We start from the raw sequence: 19,283 nt of genomic DNA, 5'->3' as shown, positions 1-19,283 counted from the left end.
ATTGCCCAAAGGGATTAACACTGGCTCCCCTACTGGTATGTTCAAAACACGCACCTCTATTTGTGAACATGCAATGTATACCAAAGAAATGCCCTTAAGGTCAATTCCCAATTCCAATAAACCCTGAAACAAAATATTGAAGCCTCTCAATGCACCTATATTGAAATAATGGCATTAAATCCACAGGTACAAACTACTCATCAAAACAGCCCCAATCTGTATTTGGTATACGTTGCATTTTGGACCTACTAATAGGTGAGCAACACACTTTTGTAAGTTAGGTTTTTAATGTTTCTAATTCGTTATTTGTTCAATAATTTGCTCCCCCTTATTCAGTTTTTCACCCGGTCCTGAAGAAGAACTTGTACGAGGCTCTGACTGCCCCACCCCTTCGGGGCCGAAACGTCAACATTTTTCTCTACGGCCTGGATCAGAGTGACCGTCCTCAGACAGGAAACATTGACTGAAGCAGTCACCTCTAGAAAGTGGAACGACTCTGTAATGTTTTCAAATATTGGCTGAACAGGCGTTATTTTGGAATTAATTTGAGTATACTTTGCTTATCTATGACAACCTATGCATAAGCACTTCCTTTGGGCACCCTGCTGCCCTTATAGGAATAACCTCTTTCTATATAAAGCTTTATATGAATATTGAGGTTTCTCACTTTCTGGTTTTGCGTACAAGTGTATTGTTTTGCGTGATGTAATCCCTCTGAGTGCTCTTCCCTCTACTGACATAACATTTATTGTTGGATTTGAAATGAAAAATGTTCTTTTACAGGATTGATTTATATATTAGGCTTTACCCAAGTACTCGTGTGGATTATTTGTTGTATGTATCACTTTATACCCAGGTCCTACTGCTTTTTGGGACCCCATTATTATGAGATGGTGGAAATACAAACATGTGCAGGCAGGTCAAAACAGATATTTGTCTAGAAGAGCTAGCAAACTCAAAATTACCCACAGCCCTGAAAGCAGCTAAAAGGCAAATCAATCCCAGGATTTTTGAAGGTCTAGCAGAATCTTTAGATCCGGGAATTGAGGAGTACCATTATAAAATCCTGAAGCCTGGTGCTCTGGAATCAATGAGTGCTCTGTTAATCATTAAACAACTTTTGCTACTTTTTTGTTCCGTAAAGGTTTCCTTGCCAGTGCATGATCTGGTCTAGAATTGTTCCTAATAGTCAACAGGACAGGATAATATCACTGTAGTGGCGTAGTCAATGACTCTATGGGAAAAGGCTTTGTGCTTCAAACAAAGGAATGAGCAAGGGTGACATAACTTCTTAGATTAACTAAACTAGATGCCCCATCCAGTATAAACTAATGTAAATGTTGCCTATGTGTGTAAGGTGTTGCAGGAGGTGGTCCATCAGTAGTAAAGGATCTTAAAAATTGTGAGGTAGATTAGAGTAGGAGGCAAGCAAACCATGAATGCGATGTTAATATATCTTCTATCTATCCATTTGTTGCTGGATTAAACCTTGGTTGATAGGCTATGGCAGGATAATTGCACTGCTTTGTAAACTGAATGGTAATTTTGTTCTGAACCTTGATTCTGATAACACAGCTTTAGCTAGATGTTGTGCTAGAAGCAGGCCACAGTCTCCGTCTCCCAATGTCAGTCTACACAATATGATATTGCTGGTCCTGGGAAAGAACAGGAATTCCTCAAGAGCCTCAGACCTCGCATTTGAACAATTAAACTGTTTACCTAGATCCTTTTTAAAGGCCTCTGTTACAGGTTTTCAGAACCATTCAGGAAGGCCACAGAGACAGTGGCTACTGGGTCTCACTGTAGTCGTTGAGGTCCTCTGCCACTGGTGTCCTGGGGTCCATCCTACAAGGGCTCTGCTGGGCCAAGTCAACCCTTTCTACACATGATTCTTAGGGTAGAGAGTGCGACCAGTCATAGGCTTCTCAGGGAAACAGTGTGGAGCGCCCAAACATAGAACTTATCTATCAAGAGACACAGTAACTTCAATGTGCAACCCAGTGCTTCTTTTTTAAGAAAAGAAAATACCTTTCAATCATACAGCAGTATTAAATACTACAAAATAAAACTTGATATACAACCCAGTGATCCGGATTACAATTCTCCATTGTGTCTTTACATCTGTCGAGCCCCCTCCTTTTAATTCCACCCCGGATGACTCCTTGATGGCTGGTTCCCCTAGTAGTTCGAGCAGAAGCATAAATCAAGATCAGGTGCAGCCCTAATTATTCCCACAAGTCAAAAATAACTCAGTACACATTCTTGAGAGAAGATAGTCCCAGAAGCCACCGTGGTGGTCAGACAAGGTCCACGTGATGATACGTGCGGTTGCCTACCTTCACTCTGCAGTGCAGGAGCCCTGACGCTACACCTGACAGATTTTGAAGCGGATGGACCACTCGTGTAAACATGGAGGCTACTCTGTCTCCGCCATAGTTATGCACCTCCGATGGTCCACAAAAGTGAGGCCCATCGGAGGTGTATATATATCCACCTATCTAATTTAGATGGGCCAATGTACAGGTGAGTTTTCACTACTCATCACTGCCAGGAAAACCCTGGCCGTGAGGGGTAGTGGAAGCTGCTTTATGCTTTCCTCACCATGGGAGAGAATTCTTATAGCATGGGGAGAATCCCAACCCCCCACAAAAGAAACTCCCATTTTCGAGGAAATAAAAAAAATCAATAAGTCTGAAGGATGGCTCCATCATATTGAGGGAGCGGCGTGCAAACTTAAATTTGAAAAAGCATTGACAGGAAATGCTGTGACAGTGGGTCCCTCCAATGCTTTCAACATGACCTACATCTAGGCAGTCATGTCTAGATTTGGTGGGCAGAGTATCCTCCGCCAGGCTGCAGGAGAATCCCCAGTCTGCCTAAACGTAAATCAGATCAAGAGTTTCATTTTCTGGAGATATGGGCTGTTTAAAGGTATACCATATAACATATTAGGTGCTGTAACAGTCTTGATAAAATTGCAAAAGACTTCCTCATCTTCAGAATTCAACGCTCCTCCAGTTGAAGACAGTTCCCAACAACGATACAAGTCACAGTGTTGAAATCCTGTGTCTGTTTTATCTCGTATCCCAGTCCCTTTTCACTGGGTTTACTTATAACCCACATATTTAGTTGTGTATTTTTTTTGTAGTGGTTTCAGAGAGTTGCGGAAGCATACATTGCTCCCACTAGATCCGTTTTACAATATTGGTACTTTCTTGCACTAATTATGGTTTGCTGATCCTCTTGTTCTCTGGATTTATAACCTTTTCTTACCTTCAATATCTCCAAGTCCTGCTGCTGACACTTCAATTCAATCTCGGTAATCCAACTTCTTAGGACAAATTGCTGTTTTTCTAATTTTGTTACGGTCTCCTTGATGCGCTGCAGGCGTTTCTTCTCTTCCTCCTCTAGGTTGCTGAGGTGACTACATTTTTCCTGCTCCAAAAACTGATGGAGCTTCTCAAACTCATTAGTGATTTGCTCTCTCTGGCTCTTAAACTTGGCCTGCAACATAAAAATAAATCACATGTTCAAAATGCTACCACCTCAGAAATATGCAATAGGCTTATCAACTGACTCCGAGGAGGACATAGGTTTGCTTGTAATTCACTGGGTGATTGAGGGACACCATGTATGTCACACCGGAGACAGGGGTGTCCAGTTGAACAGCAGTAAACACAAAAGTAGTTTTTTCTCACATTGATATTGCATGTACTACTATTTGATGTATTGGTGGAGCAGAGGCAAAGGTTTGTAGTCAGAGAGAATGGAATGACTATTACAAACTTTAATAGAAATCTCTATGGGTAAGTTGTAATTATGTCACAGCACTGACCATTTGTCTTGAGTTGCACTGTGGCAACACAGGGATCAGATGCTGATCTTCTGGTGCGGTAAGTTGTCTATTTGGTGAAGAGATTCAGAACATGGGAGATGCTGCTGCTTTGTAGCCAATAAAGGACCTTTAGCTTCAGCCTCTGCTGATTGGAATACGGAAGACAGATGTGGTGCCAGGGCTGGAGACAGCAGATGTCTTTGCAGAGAAATGTACTCCATGTGTAACCTATGATGGCATGTTGTGGAAGCACTGAGTGCAATTGAGGAGAGACTGTAAGTCACCATTAACGAGACACCGCTTGGAAGTGGGGGGAGATGATAATATTTGTAGTGTCTTTAGTTTGTGGAGGAAAGGTCTTGGCCACTTGAAATCCCATGATTTGGCATCGAACTAGAGCTGGGTCTGAAAGTCTGGCGAGAGATTTCCTATCCACAGAATGTCTGAAGCAAAGGCTGTCTGGGTCATCTAACAAGAGTACGAATAATGGAAAAGGAAAGAGTCCTTTTAGGGAGACCTACATTTGGCTTTCATCAGCATACATGATGCTCAGCAGTACTGCTCTTTTTTTTTCTAAACACATTTTACTAGGCAATTCGTCATTGAAACTAAAAGTTCTGTACAAGTCTCATTCCAGTTGAGGCTACATTACACTAAATAATTTGCACTTCTTCACTAACCGTATCATTCTCATCTATACTTTTGTCATTAAGTGCTTGTGCGATTCTTATATCAGTATGGGTGCCCCCCACCTCCCTACTCCTACCATACCCGATCCTACCCTTCTTTCAGTACAGTTTTGTTACAGTCATCCAAGCATAGGTCCTAGTACAATGCAGCCAAACATCACATACAACCTACCAAACTCCCCACCACCCCCTACCTACTCCCCCAGGCGTGTCATGTATTGTAGTCTCGCCATGTTCTCTGATTACAAAGGATGTCCAAAATCCCCCCGTATGCCACAGCACATCTGTACTCCTATGGCCATTGAAGAGAGAGGGGTCCCTGTCTTCCTATCAGATTCTTTCTAGTTCAGAACTCAGCAGTACTGCGCTTGATACACTCTTTTGAATACATGTCAAATACAATAAAAACTTACTCAAGAATGGACTCTGTTTCCTAAAAATGGCACAACCTTTGCATTTGCACAAATCCATGCCTGGCAAAACCTCAGAGATCTCAGATGATCTCATAGTAAAGAAAATATTTCTAACCATATGAGGTACAATATTAATCCCCTCAACATCAATCTGCAAAGCTATGTAATAGACTAACCGGAGCACTTGCTACTTGAAGCAGGCACTAACAAATCTAATACGTCCTGCACTTTAAAAAAGGGCGGGTGCGTTTTCTTTCCATGCTCAGCTTACAACCTCAAAAACAACAGTTGATGGACAGAATTCAGAACAATGTCATACATTCACCCCTGTACATAGATCTGGGCCTAAATCCATTGTTTTTTTGCTCACCGTGCCATTCCAGTTTAAACCTAGCCATATGCAAATCAGTCTTGATCCTGTGCCCCATGGGAACAGTCCAGCCCGAACTGCCAAGCCAGGTCCTCCCTGGACTGGAAACAAGCATCCTAGGACCGGTTTCGGGCTTACAGCCCTCATTAGCCAGGATAGCTTGATTCCAGTGGCATGGAGAGCACGGGACTCACGTCAGAGCATACCCGTTCCACTTGGCATGACAATTGCAAAAACAACAGTTGGACAGAATGCAGAACAATGTCATACATTCACCCCAGTACAGAGATCTGGGCCTAAATCCATCGTTTTGTTTGCTCACCATGCCATTCCAGTTTGAACCTAGCCATATGCAAATCAGTCTTGACCCTGTGCCCCATGGGAACAGTCCAGCCCGAACTGCCAAGCCAGGTCCTCCCTGGATTGGAAACAAGCATCCTAGGACCAGTTTCAATGTTTTGCCATTGTGCAACATTCCGTCCACCATCTTGTGTGTTTTGCTGTTCGCCCTATGTGGGAAGGGTATGCCCAGACGTGGGACCGGTGCTCACTACGCCACTGGAGTCAAGCTATCCTGGCTAATAACGGCTGATAGCCGAAAACCGGTCCTAGGATGCTGGATTCCAGTCCAGGGAAGACATGGCTTGGCAGTTTGGGCTGGAATAATCCCATGAGGCACAGGGTCAAGATTGATTTGCATATGGCCATGTCTGAACTAGGGTGGCGTGGTGAGCAAAATAACAATGGATTAAACCCAGATCTGTGACAGGGGGTGAATGTTTTGCAATTGTGCAACATTCCGTCCATCATCTTGTGTGTTTTGCAGGTTACAACTAAGGCCTTCACGTTCCATATCAAGGAGCTTAAATCACAGTAGGGAGGAGTCTCTTTATCATTGTGGTTAAGCACCCCACTCCTTCCCCTGCACCAACTACGCAGGCAGTGCCATGCCTACTCTATCTTCTACCACTCCATGCTGCATTCCAAACTCAGGTGAAGACACAAGAGAATTGCTTTGTTTTATGCAACTACTGCTTGCCACAGTCCTATTCCTGTACTGCTGGAATACAAAATCTTCATGCGTTAAACTCCGAGACCTCGGTCAGTCTAACTTTCACAAAGTCAGGGTGGGCTACAATACATCTGGTAGGGCTGGGCAGTGATCATAGGTCACTCAAGGTCTTATACTTTGGTGAATTTACTGTGGAAGTGGCCCTGATAGAGCAGCTATAATATTCACCCAAAGGAAAGAAGGTCAAGGTGCTGTGCTCCAGATGTGTAAATTTATCTAGACTGTGTGAAGTTTCTCAGAAGCCTGAGGAAGTAAGGCCTTAAGAGGCAAATGCCACTTGCAATTCTCTACTCTGATACCACCTCTACAGAATGTTATGTAATGTAAGTGCATACTTGTATAGCGCTACTATCACTCCAAGGAGCATCTTGGTGCTTATTCGGAAACCAGAAGAGGAGGAAAAACTGGTTTGCTGCTCATAACAGGTAGAACTGAGGTTTTCAGATTAGAGTTTTGCACAGTATATCTGGAGCAATATAAATCCAGGTTTTGAGGGACTTCCTGAATACCGACTTAGAAGCAATCTGGCAGAGCTGAGGTGGCAGTTGATTCCATGCCTTTGATCCCAAAACTGCCAGTGATTTTCCTCCCTTAGACACCAGTCTAAAAGTTGGAATGGTCAACAAATTTGCGTTGGATGATCTTAGGCTACGGGAGGGAACAAAGCGCTTAAAGCCAGTTAGAAGATATTGTGGTCCACGTGCGTTAAAGGCCCTAAAAGTAATATTAAGGACCTTAAACAGAACACGTTTGTGAACTGGCAGCCAATGCAAGGTGTCTAATGCAGCAGAAGCGGAAGATTTCCTAGGCCACTTCAATACCAGCCGAGCAGCGGCATGCTGGGCCATCTGAATCTTATGCATGACTGATTTATTGGTTCCTGCATAAAGGCTATTACAGTAGTCCAGTCGGGATGTAATGAGTGCAACAGCAACAGTTTGTCTAGCTGAGTAGGGGAGCAAATCAAGGACTTTCTTTAGACTTTTTATGATATGAAAACATGTGCCTGCAACTGCCAAGGATTGTTGTTTGAAGGATAGGGTGGTGTCAAACTTTATTCCTAAGACTGGGAAATAAAGACAACAAAATGGCCGACTGGTAGGAGCTCTCTGTAGGAGCTCCGAGCACTTGGGATCCCTCATGCGGAATATCCCTGTTAGTGGCAGGCTTTGAACTGATATTGTCCAAGAGTAACCGGAATCAAGCACAGCTTGTGTAGGGAGCGTACCAGATAACGCCGCTTACCTGGGCACAGTCACCAGAGTGATCGGCGAGACGGGTGAATCCATCGCAGCCGACCTTCGTCTTCATATACACAGACTCAGCCTCTCCTTGCCAATCGAGGTGCGACGCTTTCAGCGAGCGTCCGGAGCTAAATCAGCGTCCGGAGCATAATCAGACTCAGACCGGGGTTACAGCTAACTCACGCCCCTGCTGTAGTGAGTCCTGATCGATCATCCCCCCGAATACCGGCCAACGAATATGCCCCTGGTTGGAGTTTGCCCCTGATGACCGGATGCGGGGCCATGGGTGTCTGCAGCCTCCCCATGCCGATCAGGGCACGACGTTTCTAGCGGCCGGTGTGTCACCCCCGACACAGACTGGGACGGCGAGGGCGTGGATGACCTCAGCGACGTAGTCTCAGCCTCCCATCCCGACCAGAGCACGATGATCCTAGCCAAACACAGACTGGATCTGCAAGGTTAGTGGATGTCTACAGCGACGCAGACTCAGCCTCGCTTTACCCCCTACACAGACCGGGCCGGCGGCAGACTCACGCCACGGCTGAAATCAGACCCGCTTCAACCCCCTGAACAGCGGCTGACTTGGCAGTGCGCTGCTAGAGCTTGCCCCCGGTTGCTCGATGCGAGGGAGTGGGTGTTTCAGCGGTGCATACCCCTCACGGCACCACTGCTGCGTTTATGCATCACCCCTGGTATCAGAGTAACCCGTCATGAAGCTAGTGCGGAAACCGCTATTAAGCCCCGCCCCCTGGAATGCCTGTAACATCGCTCCAAGCACGGAGTTTTGTTGATCTCTCGCTTCCCTTTCTCTGAAAATCGGGAAAACGGAGAGAACACGGTGGGTAATCGGACTCCCTGCTAAACGCTGCATACAGCACATAAATTGGGTTCCCTGCCTACAGCTAGTTCTATCGGTCTGAATACGTTCACAGTGGCAACATCCTGGTCATTTTAATGCCTCTGAGTACTTTTTATATGTTGACTTTGGCTGGCAGCATCGCTTGAGCATAGTGTTGCAAAATGGCTGTGCGAGCATCTTCATCAATAGGGTAGGGCCCACCCCCCTTTCCACTGGGCACTATTATCCCAGCAAACCCTTTGGAGCACAACAACTGAGAAAGGCACTCTTATCAGATCCTAACAGCAAATCCTCACAACAACAACAACTGAGAAAGGACCAAAACATTCTTGTAGGCCTTATGGAAAGGGAAATAAGACTTCCCAGGGAGTCCCCCGGAGCATGGAAATAGTCATAGGACTTCACAGTGGTCTAGGGGGCTCTTTCTAATAGTGCTGCCATATTGGAACTACCCCACCTCAAGTTATTAACTCATAAGCTCCGCCCCCTGCCCATCCTCTCGACTCTCTTACCTAGGTGCAGAATCAGTATGTATACCTCTAACAATTTACCTTGCTCATCTATTTTATCTCACTTCCCCCTCCTGCCCGAGACCCTGTGGAGATGGTGCCCCATTCCTACCCATGCGTCCCCCTAGCCTTCTATTATCCTCACACTTCATGCTAACGGTCCTCATCCGGCCCTCCCTTTGCGGCCCCCAAGCTCCATGGAACCCTAGCCTGCTTGAATCCATACACTTTGCCAGCGGTCCTCATCCCGCCCTTACCCCCGCTGCCCACAGCTCCCTGGATCCCTCACATTTCTCCAGGTTCCTAGTTAATCGCACTCTCTCTTGCGCTGCCCCCCTGCTCCCTGGTTCCCTCTCATTTCACCGGGCTCCTAGTAATTTGCACTCCCTCTGGCGCCCTTCTCTCCGATCCTACAAACATCATGGAACTCACAGGCACGCACACACACACCATCATCATCATCTATCCCCCTGGCCTATCAAGAAAATCGGCCAAACGGTTTAAACACAATTTTATCAAATCACTCCCTGAAACCCTCTTCGCTGATCCCTACTTCTCCACCCGCAACGGGCAATCAACCATGGGCATCATCTTCCACACGAAACGGAGAGCCCAATGGAGGAAAGCACTCCTAGCCACATTTACCATCTTCTCCTTCGAGAATATCAGCACATGGCCTAGCTATTGCTATTGCCCCCTCCCAACTTTTCCAAGCAACTGTCACCCTTACCATCTACAACAACGGTACCATCCTCTTACAAGCCTCGAACCGTAGCTTAAATCTCCTAGATAACATCTTCCCCATTATTAACCCCTTGGCTGTGGCGGTAATACCTCCTCGGTGCTAGGGGGCGAGGGGGGCGCCGTGCGGTGCCGCCATGTTCGTGACGGAACCACTCAGTCACGAGCCGCGGTGGCGCTGTGCTTGTGACGGAATGGTTCCGTCACGGCCCCGCCCGCCTAATAGAACCCTCAGCACAGGCGCGGAATCAGCGCCACGCAGGCGCGGCGGCTGGGCCGTGACGGAACCATTCCGTCACCAGCACAGCCACCCCCACTATCATTTCCCAAGTTTCTTCCACCCCCACACCGCTCACTGCCTCTCCCCTGATGACTCTGCGGACCACTCCCACAGACACACTGAACGACATCTCCCTGAAACATAGTAGGCATCCTCCACCTAGCATAGCCGCGTCCACACCCGCACCCTCTTTAGCATCTGAAGCCTCTCGGGGCACAACCATAGCGCCTCACCCCTCCCTCAGAACCTCCGCCCCGGTCACCGCTCCCCCTACCCCTTCTCCCCCTCACATTATCACACCACAAACTGATTAGTCACCGCTCAATCCTCCCCCAGCCAATTTTATTTTATTTATTTATTGGGACATTTATTGAGCGCTGCGCTTACGCACACCGGCGTGTCCACGCGCTGAGAGTGGGAGTAGACAGATGACAGGGAGCAAAAACATCACGGGCCCTTATTTGCTATAAAGATAGGTTTTTAATTTTGCCCGGAATCTGGCCTCATCTAGTTCCAGACGCAGGTCCGTTGGCAGTTTGTTCCAGTAAGTTGCCGCCAAATATCTGAAAGACCTGCCTCCCATGCGGGCCTTCTTGATTCTTGGGGTCCTCAGTAAGCCACCCCCTGTTGATCTAAGTGCCCGTGTTGGTATGTAGGCTTCGATCAAATTCGTCAGGGGGACGGGTGCCCTGCCATTCAAAATACGGTGACAGGTACATAGGGCTTTATACTCCACTCTTCTCCTTACAGGGAGCCAGTGTAGCTGCTGGAGGGCCGCCTTAGAGTGCGCCCTTTTTGGCAGTCTGAGTATCAGCCGTGCAGCCGCATTCTGCAGCACTTGCAGCCGGGCCATGCTTTTTTCTGGCGCTCCCAGGTACAGCAGGTTCCCATAGTCCGCCCGAGCTGTTACCAGGGCATGAACCAGGGTTTGACGTGCTTCCAGCGGGAGTAAGTCCAGGACCTTTCTCAGCTTCTTCAGAATCCCGAAGCAGACTCCCACCACCAGATTAATCTGGGGGCCAAAGGTGAGCCCTACGTCAAACCACACCCCCAAATTGCGCGCCTCTAGGCACGGGGTAGGGGTGGGGCCAAGGCAGGAGGGCCACCATGCCGGCGACCAGGCAGACTGGGCTCTCCCTACCACCAGCACCTCTGTCTTGCTGCCGTTCAGCTTCAAGCAATTGTTGGCCATCCATTCGGCAAGATCTTTCATACACGAACGGAAGCCATCGGCAGCAAGACAGGGCGCCTGCGACAGGGAGATTACCAGCTGCGTGTCGTCGGCATAAGAGACTAGTTGGAGGCCATGACTCTCCACGATCGATGCAACAGGCGCGACGTACAAATTAAAAAGGGTAGGGCTCAAGGACGAGCCCTGCGGCACGCCTTGGCCCAAAGGCACCCCCCTAGAATAGCAGTCTCCCTGCCTGACTTGAAAACTTCTCTCATTGAGGAAGTCTTGGATCCATCTCAGCGCGGTGCCAGAGATGCCACCTCTGTTCAGACACTGTAGCAAGATGTTGTGTGCTACAGTGTCGAACGCCGCGCTGAGGTCCAACAAGATCAGAGCCATAGTTTGGCCTGCATCCACGCCCTCTCTCAGATGTTCCGTTGCCATGAGGAGGGCGGACTCAGTGGAATGACGTGGCCTGAAACCAAACTGCGTCGCATGGAGCAGTCCCCTTTCCTCTACGTGCTTCATAATTTGGATATTAACCACCTTTTCCGCCACTTTTGACAGAAAAGGCAGGAGGGAGATGGGCCTCAGATTTTCTAATACCTCGAAGCCTAAATGTGGTTTCTTCCTGAGCGGGAGCACCACCGCCTGTTTCCATCCGACCGGCAGCTTCCCTGACCCGAAAGATACACCGAGGATATGCCTTATATAAGGCTCCAGGACTACCAGACTGTCTGCCAAGCGTTTAGGCGACACCGGGTCCCACGGGGAACCTGTTTTTACAGAGCGGCACACCACTAATAATTCCTCAGGAGGAGGGGTGCAAAAGCGTGTAATATGCCCTGCCGTCTCTGTGTGCCCTATTGCTTCCTCTAGGTCCGGCCCTATAGGCCGAATAGGGAAAGTTGAATAAATCTTCTCTACTTTAGCGGAGAAGTAGTTTGCAATTCGGTCACAAGACTCCGTAGAGCAGCTCTCCGGCTCTGTAGATGCCTGCACCGACGTCAAGGATTTATAGATGCCAAAAAGTTCCTTGGCAGAGTTTTCCGCCCCCTGAATTTGTTCCGCAAAATAGGCTGCCTTAGACTTTTTTATCAGCCTGTGGTGAATGCGCCTTTTTTCCAGAAATAGATCCCTGGCCTGGTTGTCATAAGACACCCTCCAGACTTTTTCTGCCCGCCTACAGTCTGCCTTTGTCAGTCTCAACTCAGCACTGAACCAAGGAGCTGAGCGATCTTTCCGAGCGCCTGTAGTAGTAGGGCGGCAGAGTGGGCTGTCTGGTCAAGCGCTGCCGTAATGCGCTGATTCAGATTGAGGACAGCTGTTTCTATGTCCTCACCCCCTGGCAAACCGTCCCTAGTTAGGGCTTGGTTAAAAGCTGCCACCGAGAATTTGGCCCACTTCCTCCTAGGATAGTTAGCGGGTACCTGGCTGGTTTTGTTGGAGTTTCTACTCTGTATGGAGAATGCCACCAGGAAGTGGTCGGTCCAGGGAAAGGGTTCAACACCTGACACTTCCACACCTTCCCAATTAGCATAGACCGGGTCCAGGAGGTGTCCCAGTCGATGCGTAGGCGACTTAAGTTTCAGGTCCAGTTGCAGGGCAAGCATGTCCCGACCAAAATCCTCAACCCCGATAGCCTCAGGGCAGTTGAGGTGCAGGTTGAGATCTCCTAAAAGGAGAAATGTATCCCTGCGCAGGGTCGCCTCCATGAGGCTTTCTAACAGGCTCTCCCTAAACTTAGTGCAGGCCCCTGGGGGCCGATATACCAGACATCCATTAAGCGTCATGGCCCCATTAATTTTAATCGAGAAGAGACCCGCCTCACTCTCCATGATCGGCGTGCGTTCTAAGCAGCAACCCAAAGTGTCCTTAAAAATAATCGCAATCCCCCCTCCCACCCCCTCAGGCCTATCTTGCCTGACCCAGGAGTAATTCTCCGGTGTAGCTTCAATAATGTCAGAGTCGGAAAACTGATCTAACCACGTTTCAGTTAGAAACAGTAAATCAAGTTTTTTTTCCGTAATCAGCTCGAACACATCGAGCCTGTGTTTACGTAACGACCTGACATTCAGGAGGCCGCAGGACAGTGCCTGCTCCGTAGTGTCCCGCGGCATAGTAGTCATGCGAAAGCTGCAATGAGGGCATACCCTGTCGCTGCTCATCATCCCGTGCATACAGGAGGAGGCAGTGTGGGGGCGGAAACCAAGTAGTTGTTCCCTAGTCCAGTAGATCTTTCGACCAGGGGTAGTAGCCCTAGGCCGCAGTCGGCCGCGGACGGGCGCAGACGGGCTTAACTCTGGCGCGACTCCGGCGCGCCACCGACGCGCCCGCTGCGCTCGTCCGCTGCGCTGACGCATGGGGAGATGTTTAAATAGGCTGATGACCAGGGTGGGCGGAGTCAGCAGGGCAGGTTGGGAGGGGTTTTTAAAAAGAGAGTAGCGTCCAGCGCTCGTAATCAGCAGGACGGCGAGGCTGGGCTGGGCTGCTTGTAGTCAGCGATGGAGAGACAAAGGTATTTTTAAAATCAAAAGTCAAATGCCACCCGCGAGCAAGTCCTCTGCCACAGGACTGCTCGAGTACAGTGGCGAAAAAGGGGGCGGAGCCTAAATAGGCTGATGACCAGGGTGGGCGGAGTCAGCAGGGCAGGTTGGGAGGGGTTTTTAAAAAGAGAGTAGCGTCCAGCGCTCGTAATCAGCAGGACGGCGAGGCTGGGCTGGGCTGCTTGTAGTCAGCGATGGAGAGACAAAGGTATTTTTAAAATCAAAAGTCAAATGCCACCCGCGAGCAAGTCCTCTGCCACAGGACTGCTCGAGTACAGTGGCGAAAAAGGGGGCGGAGCCTAAATAGGCTGATGACCAGGGTGGGCGGAGTCAGCAGGGCAGGTTGGGAGGGGTTTTTAAAAAGAGAGTAACGTCCAGCGCTCGTAATCAGCAGGACGGCGAGGCTGGGCTGGGCTGCTTGTAGTCAGCGATGGAGAGACAAAGGTATTTTTAAAATCAAAAGTCAAATGCCACCCGCGAGCAAGTCCTCTGCCACAGGACTGCTCGAGTACAGTGGCGAAAAAGGGGGCGGAGCCTAAATAGGCTGATGACCAGGGTGGGCGGAGTCAGCAGGGCAGGTTGGGAGGGGTTTTTAAAAAAGAGAGTAGCGTCCAGCGCTCGTAATCAGCAGGACGGCGAGGCTGGGCTGGGCTGCTTGTAGTCAGCGATGGAGAGACAAAGGTATTTTTAAAATCAAAAGTCAAATGCCACCCGCGAGCAAGTCCTCTGCCACAGGACTGCTCGAGTACAGTGGCGAAAAAGGGGGCGGAGCCTAAATAGGCTGATGACCAGGGTGGGCGGAGTCAGCAGGGCAGGTTGGGAGGGGTTTTTAAAAAGAGAGTAGCGTCCAGCGCTCGTAATCAGCAGGACGGCGAGGCTGGGCTGGGCTGCTTGTAGTCAGCGATGGAGAGACAAAGGTATTTTTAAAATCAAAAGTCAAATGCCACCCGCGAGCAAGTCCTCTGCCACAGGACTGCTCGAGTAGCCAAATCAACCGTTTCTACACACACTCTCCCTACAACTAATTTTCCCCTTCCTGGAGCAATCACAGCCCCCACGCCCCCCAATACGGCAATAGTACCTACTTCGGATAGTGCTATAGCCCCCTAGCCCTATAACACAACCCCCCCTCCTTTCAGCATTCCCTCTACCTCTTCCCCTCCCCACAAAAACATACCCAGCAAGGACCCCTCCCAGGTCAACCAGTCACCCCTAACGCAGTCGCCTGTACTTCTCGGGTCATCCCCCGTCCTCTCAAATAACTTTCCACCCTCTGAAAATACACCGCCCCCTACGTCACTACACACCCCTACCCACCCGCATCCCTCTACTCAACCACCCATAGTAAGACCTAGCCCCCACACACACGCAAATAAGATGACTAATCCCGACACCCCTGCTTCTGCCCTTACACCCCTCCAGCACACTCCTCAGACGCATTGCCCTATGTTACCGCCTCCCGCCCCGATAACTACCACATCCGACACCAAATTAGATGAGATCATGTCCACTCTTCACTCAATCAAAGAGAATCTCCGTGTTTTTAAAGCGATGCTTTTGAGACAGCCAAGGCTACCTAGTCTCTACAGAACATTGTCACCCAGCAAGCCCCCTGGCCCGCCAACCTATCACCCCCATACGGTATGGTCCCTGCTGGGAAACAATACCTTACCGTAATCTATCCTCCCGCCCAAGTCACCCCACCAACCCTTTGACGGAGAACGACCTTCGCTCTCTTCTCTCCTACGAACCTCCCATCGCCTCCCTTAGTCACATCTCCATCCCCTCTATCCTGTCCGACCCCAACAGACCCTCTACCCATAAAAATAGAGGAACAAACAACAACAACCTTAGTAAAGTCCCAATCATGAAGGACTGCACAACCCCCGCTACTCCCAGACTTAAATGCTCACTTCTGAACTGCAGATCAGCTTCCAAGCACGCAACCGACATAGCAGATCTCATTATCTCCACTGATCTGGATCTGCTAATCCTCACTGAAACTTGGCTTACTGAATCCTCCCCGCCTCTCATCGACATCCTTGTTCCACCTAACTATGACATCAGGCTAGACAGATCCACCGGAGCAACATCACCGTAAATAGAGCCATATCCCCTGCACTCCCCTCTTGTGAATACATACGCCTGGACATCAACAGCTAGGGCGAACCGGTGTGTACGTTACACACCATTTATCACCCTCCTGGGGACAACCCCATCTTCATAGAACATCTCCTGGACATGGCCACTACGTACACAGGACGACAGAACACCTACATTTTCCTGGATAATTTCAACCTCCACTGGAACGACCTCAACGATATTGTGGTCAACAGCCTTAAAAACTTCCTCAACGCCCTGCACCTCAACCAAATTTGCAACAGCCCACACACAATAAAGGCGCAAGTCTGGACCTAATAATCTCTAAAAGCGATTCCACTCACCTTGAGTCGATCCTCCCCTGCGATTGGTCGGACCACCACATCATCACCTTCTTTATCAATGAAACTATTAAACTCAACCCGGCTCAACCCACAAAACCCAAAGTTTGGAAAAGAGACTGGAAAAAACTCAACCCAAACATTTTACCCATCTCCAGTCACAATCTACGTTTGCCACCCGCTGATGCCTCCAACGTACATGATCTCACCAACCAATATCTCAACTCCATGACTACCATAATCAACGAATTTGCCCCTCTTCAACTTAAGAGAGTTGCCACGAAAGACTATCATCATTAAGCGAGCCATTGAACCAAGGTTTAGACGCTCTCTTAGAACTGCTGAGCGCAACTGGAGATCGGTCCCATCCGCCAAGCGCCTCATGATTCTAAAAGAAAAGAGAAATGCGTACTACCATAAGATTAGGCACACTAAAGCAGACTTCTTCAGTCACCATCTTGACCAAGCAAGAAACCGACCAAAAAAACTCTTTGAATTAATCAAAACAAAATCTTAAGACGCGCCTCAGCATCCAACAGACCTATCGCAACCACGACCCACATGTGAAGATTTCTCGGCCTTCTTCAATCTGAAGACTGAGAACATCAAGAAAGATCTCCTCAATGATCTTCTCTCTCACTCCTGTCCACTCACCAATACCTACCTTCTACCCATAAATGTACCACCTCAATCACCCTCAAAGTATCTTTTAAAAAACAATGCAGCCTGGTCTTCCTTTCACATCTACACTGAAGACGCTATAGGCGAGTTTCTCAAGGCCCTGAAGCCTTCCAATCACCTCACCGACCCTCTTCCCGCAAATGCGGTTAAGGAACTTACCCCACTGCTTCTCCCTCTCTGGACCAAAATCATTAACAGTTCACTCCTACAAGGTTGCATCCCTGACTCCCTTAAGGTTGGGCAGGTCTCTCCCATCCTTAAGAAACCCACAGCTGACCCATCGGACCTAAACAACTAACGTACTATCGCCAATATTCCCATACTGGCCACACTTCTGGAAAAATGTGTTCAACACCAATTAACTAAACACATTGACCGTTTTAACCTTCTCAATAAACACCAGTCCGGTTTCCGAGCAGGTCACAGCACGGAGACAGCCATGACTCATATCATTGATGATGCTCTCCAGATACTGGATCATAATGGTTCATGTATGCTTATCCTCCTAGACCTCTCGTCAGCCTTCGATACTGTCAAACACAAGTAGTTGATCGATCTTTTGAGCTCTAGAATGGGCCTGTCTGGAGCAGTGCTCAACTAGTTTATCTCTTTTCTGTAAAACCGATCCCAAATAGTCAAGGTCAACAACTCCTTCTCCAAACCCTTGCCAGTCTCACTAGGCGTGCCACAAGGTTTGTCACTATCACCAACACTTTTTAATTTATTCATGGAACCACTCTCAGATCTGCTTCAAATGTCCAATGTGCAATTCCACATGTACGCAGATGATATCCAACTCTACCTTAAGATCAACACCCTTGAAGACATCAACCTTCTCAACGCGACCCTGACGACCACCCAAACATGGCTGGCAGAGAATCACCTCAAATTGAATGTCTCTAAAGCTGAATTCCTCCCAATTGCCCCTCCTGCCAAAGTCCCCATAAAGTACGAATGGATCAAACACCTCACGGCATTCAAAGTTCAGCCAACTATTGTGGATTCAGCAAAATCACTGGGCATAACACTGGACTGCAACCTTGACATGCAGAAACACATTGGGAATGCCACTAAGGGAGCAAACTTCCAGATTAACACTGAGGAAAATGGAACCCTTCCTACCGGCCAATGACTTCAAAATGGCAGTGCAAGCTCTAGTTCTACCTCGTTTGGACTACGGAAGGGTTTCGCTTTGCGGTCTCCCTGCAGTTGCTACTGCCCCCCCTAAGAGCCTCTACCAATGCTGCAGCGTGACTCATCACTGGTTCAAAAAGAAGGACCCACATCTCCCCTGACCTTAAATCTCTAAACTGGCTGCCATTTGAAGCCAGAATTCACCTGAAAATAGCGTGCATGACTCATAAGGCCATACACCATAAGGCACCCAGCTATCTCACACAGAAACTTACAATATCAGGTGGATTAAGATCCACGAGAAGTTCGGAAAACCTCCTTCTGAAGCCACAAACATTCAACAAGAATAAAACGTATAAGCACTCCTTCTCTGGAATGGCGCCCAGGATCTGGTATGACCTTCCCCCGAAAACAAGACTGAACCCGTCCACTGAAGCTTTCAAACGGGAAGTCAAAGGCATTCTTATGGCAAACTTCTCTTCAACACAGGCCTTTGCTTCCTTGAGTTCCTATGTACATGTTATCAATGTAGAGCGTTTATCACAAAGGAGGGGAGAGGGTCAACAAATGAACTCCACCACCCCGAACCCCCTAATCAACCATGTAAATACATAGAGGGGTGGGGAGAAAGAAACTCGAAACAGACAAAGACAAAGGGCTGTGAAAAATCTAAATTATTTAGAAAAACTGCCCTCACTCACACACAATGTGTGTGACATGCTTCATCATCGGGTCTGCTTACAATACGCCGCCGCGTAGCCACGCAGGGGGCGGAGCATAGGTAGGGGGGAACACAAAATTCAAAACAGAGATCAACACAAAAGTGACAAACAGTGATCACAACAATAAGTGTTGTCCCTAAGGACTGGGTGAGTGAGACAGAAAAGTGCAGTTAGATAGTGCTGATTAAAGCTGGCTCATGGATACCCGTTAACACTTTATTCATAGGTTCCACGGTCAGGATTAAAAAGGTGTGAAGGATGACAAAGTGTTTAGGCAGGAGGTCAAGATCCAAAAACACTCCTCCTTATACTGCGATGGTCAACATGTTTCAACCGTATTAAAGTGCCCTCTCTTACATGGGTCACGTCGGTCTTCTTCAGGGCAGTCTATCTGTCCCAATCTCTATTTACCTCTTACCTCAATATGGTAATTGTCAGAGGAAAACCACGTGGAGGGTACTTCCACAAACGTGGATTGTTATTACTTAAAAAGACAAGAAAAATAATAACACTTCAACCAAATATACAATATAATGCCATGTGATATCGTGTAATGGAAGCTATATCCCACAA

General features: G+C 48.3%; 1 protein-coding gene across 1 annotated transcript in view; it reads right to left on the bottom strand.

Moving 5' to 3' along the window:
* The window catches only part of LOC144756162 (E3 ubiquitin-protein ligase TRIM39-like), a 274,405-nt gene that overhangs the window by 124,084 nt on the left and 131,038 nt on the right, over window positions 1-19,283 (bottom strand). Inside the window, exon 3 of the mRNA XM_078645741.1 lies at window positions 3,274-3,504. Coding sequence (XP_078501867.1) covers window positions 3,274-3,504 — 231 coding nt within the window. The remainder of the gene's footprint in view (window positions 1-3,273; window positions 3,505-19,283) is intronic.

Source organism: Lissotriton helveticus, chromosome 5_1, assembly GCF_964261635.1.
Source record: "Lissotriton helveticus chromosome 5_1, aLisHel1.1, whole genome shotgun sequence".
Taxonomy (NCBI): domain Eukaryota; kingdom Metazoa; phylum Chordata; class Amphibia; order Caudata; family Salamandridae; genus Lissotriton; species Lissotriton helveticus.
This window is presented reverse-complemented; position numbering and strand designations above follow the sequence as displayed.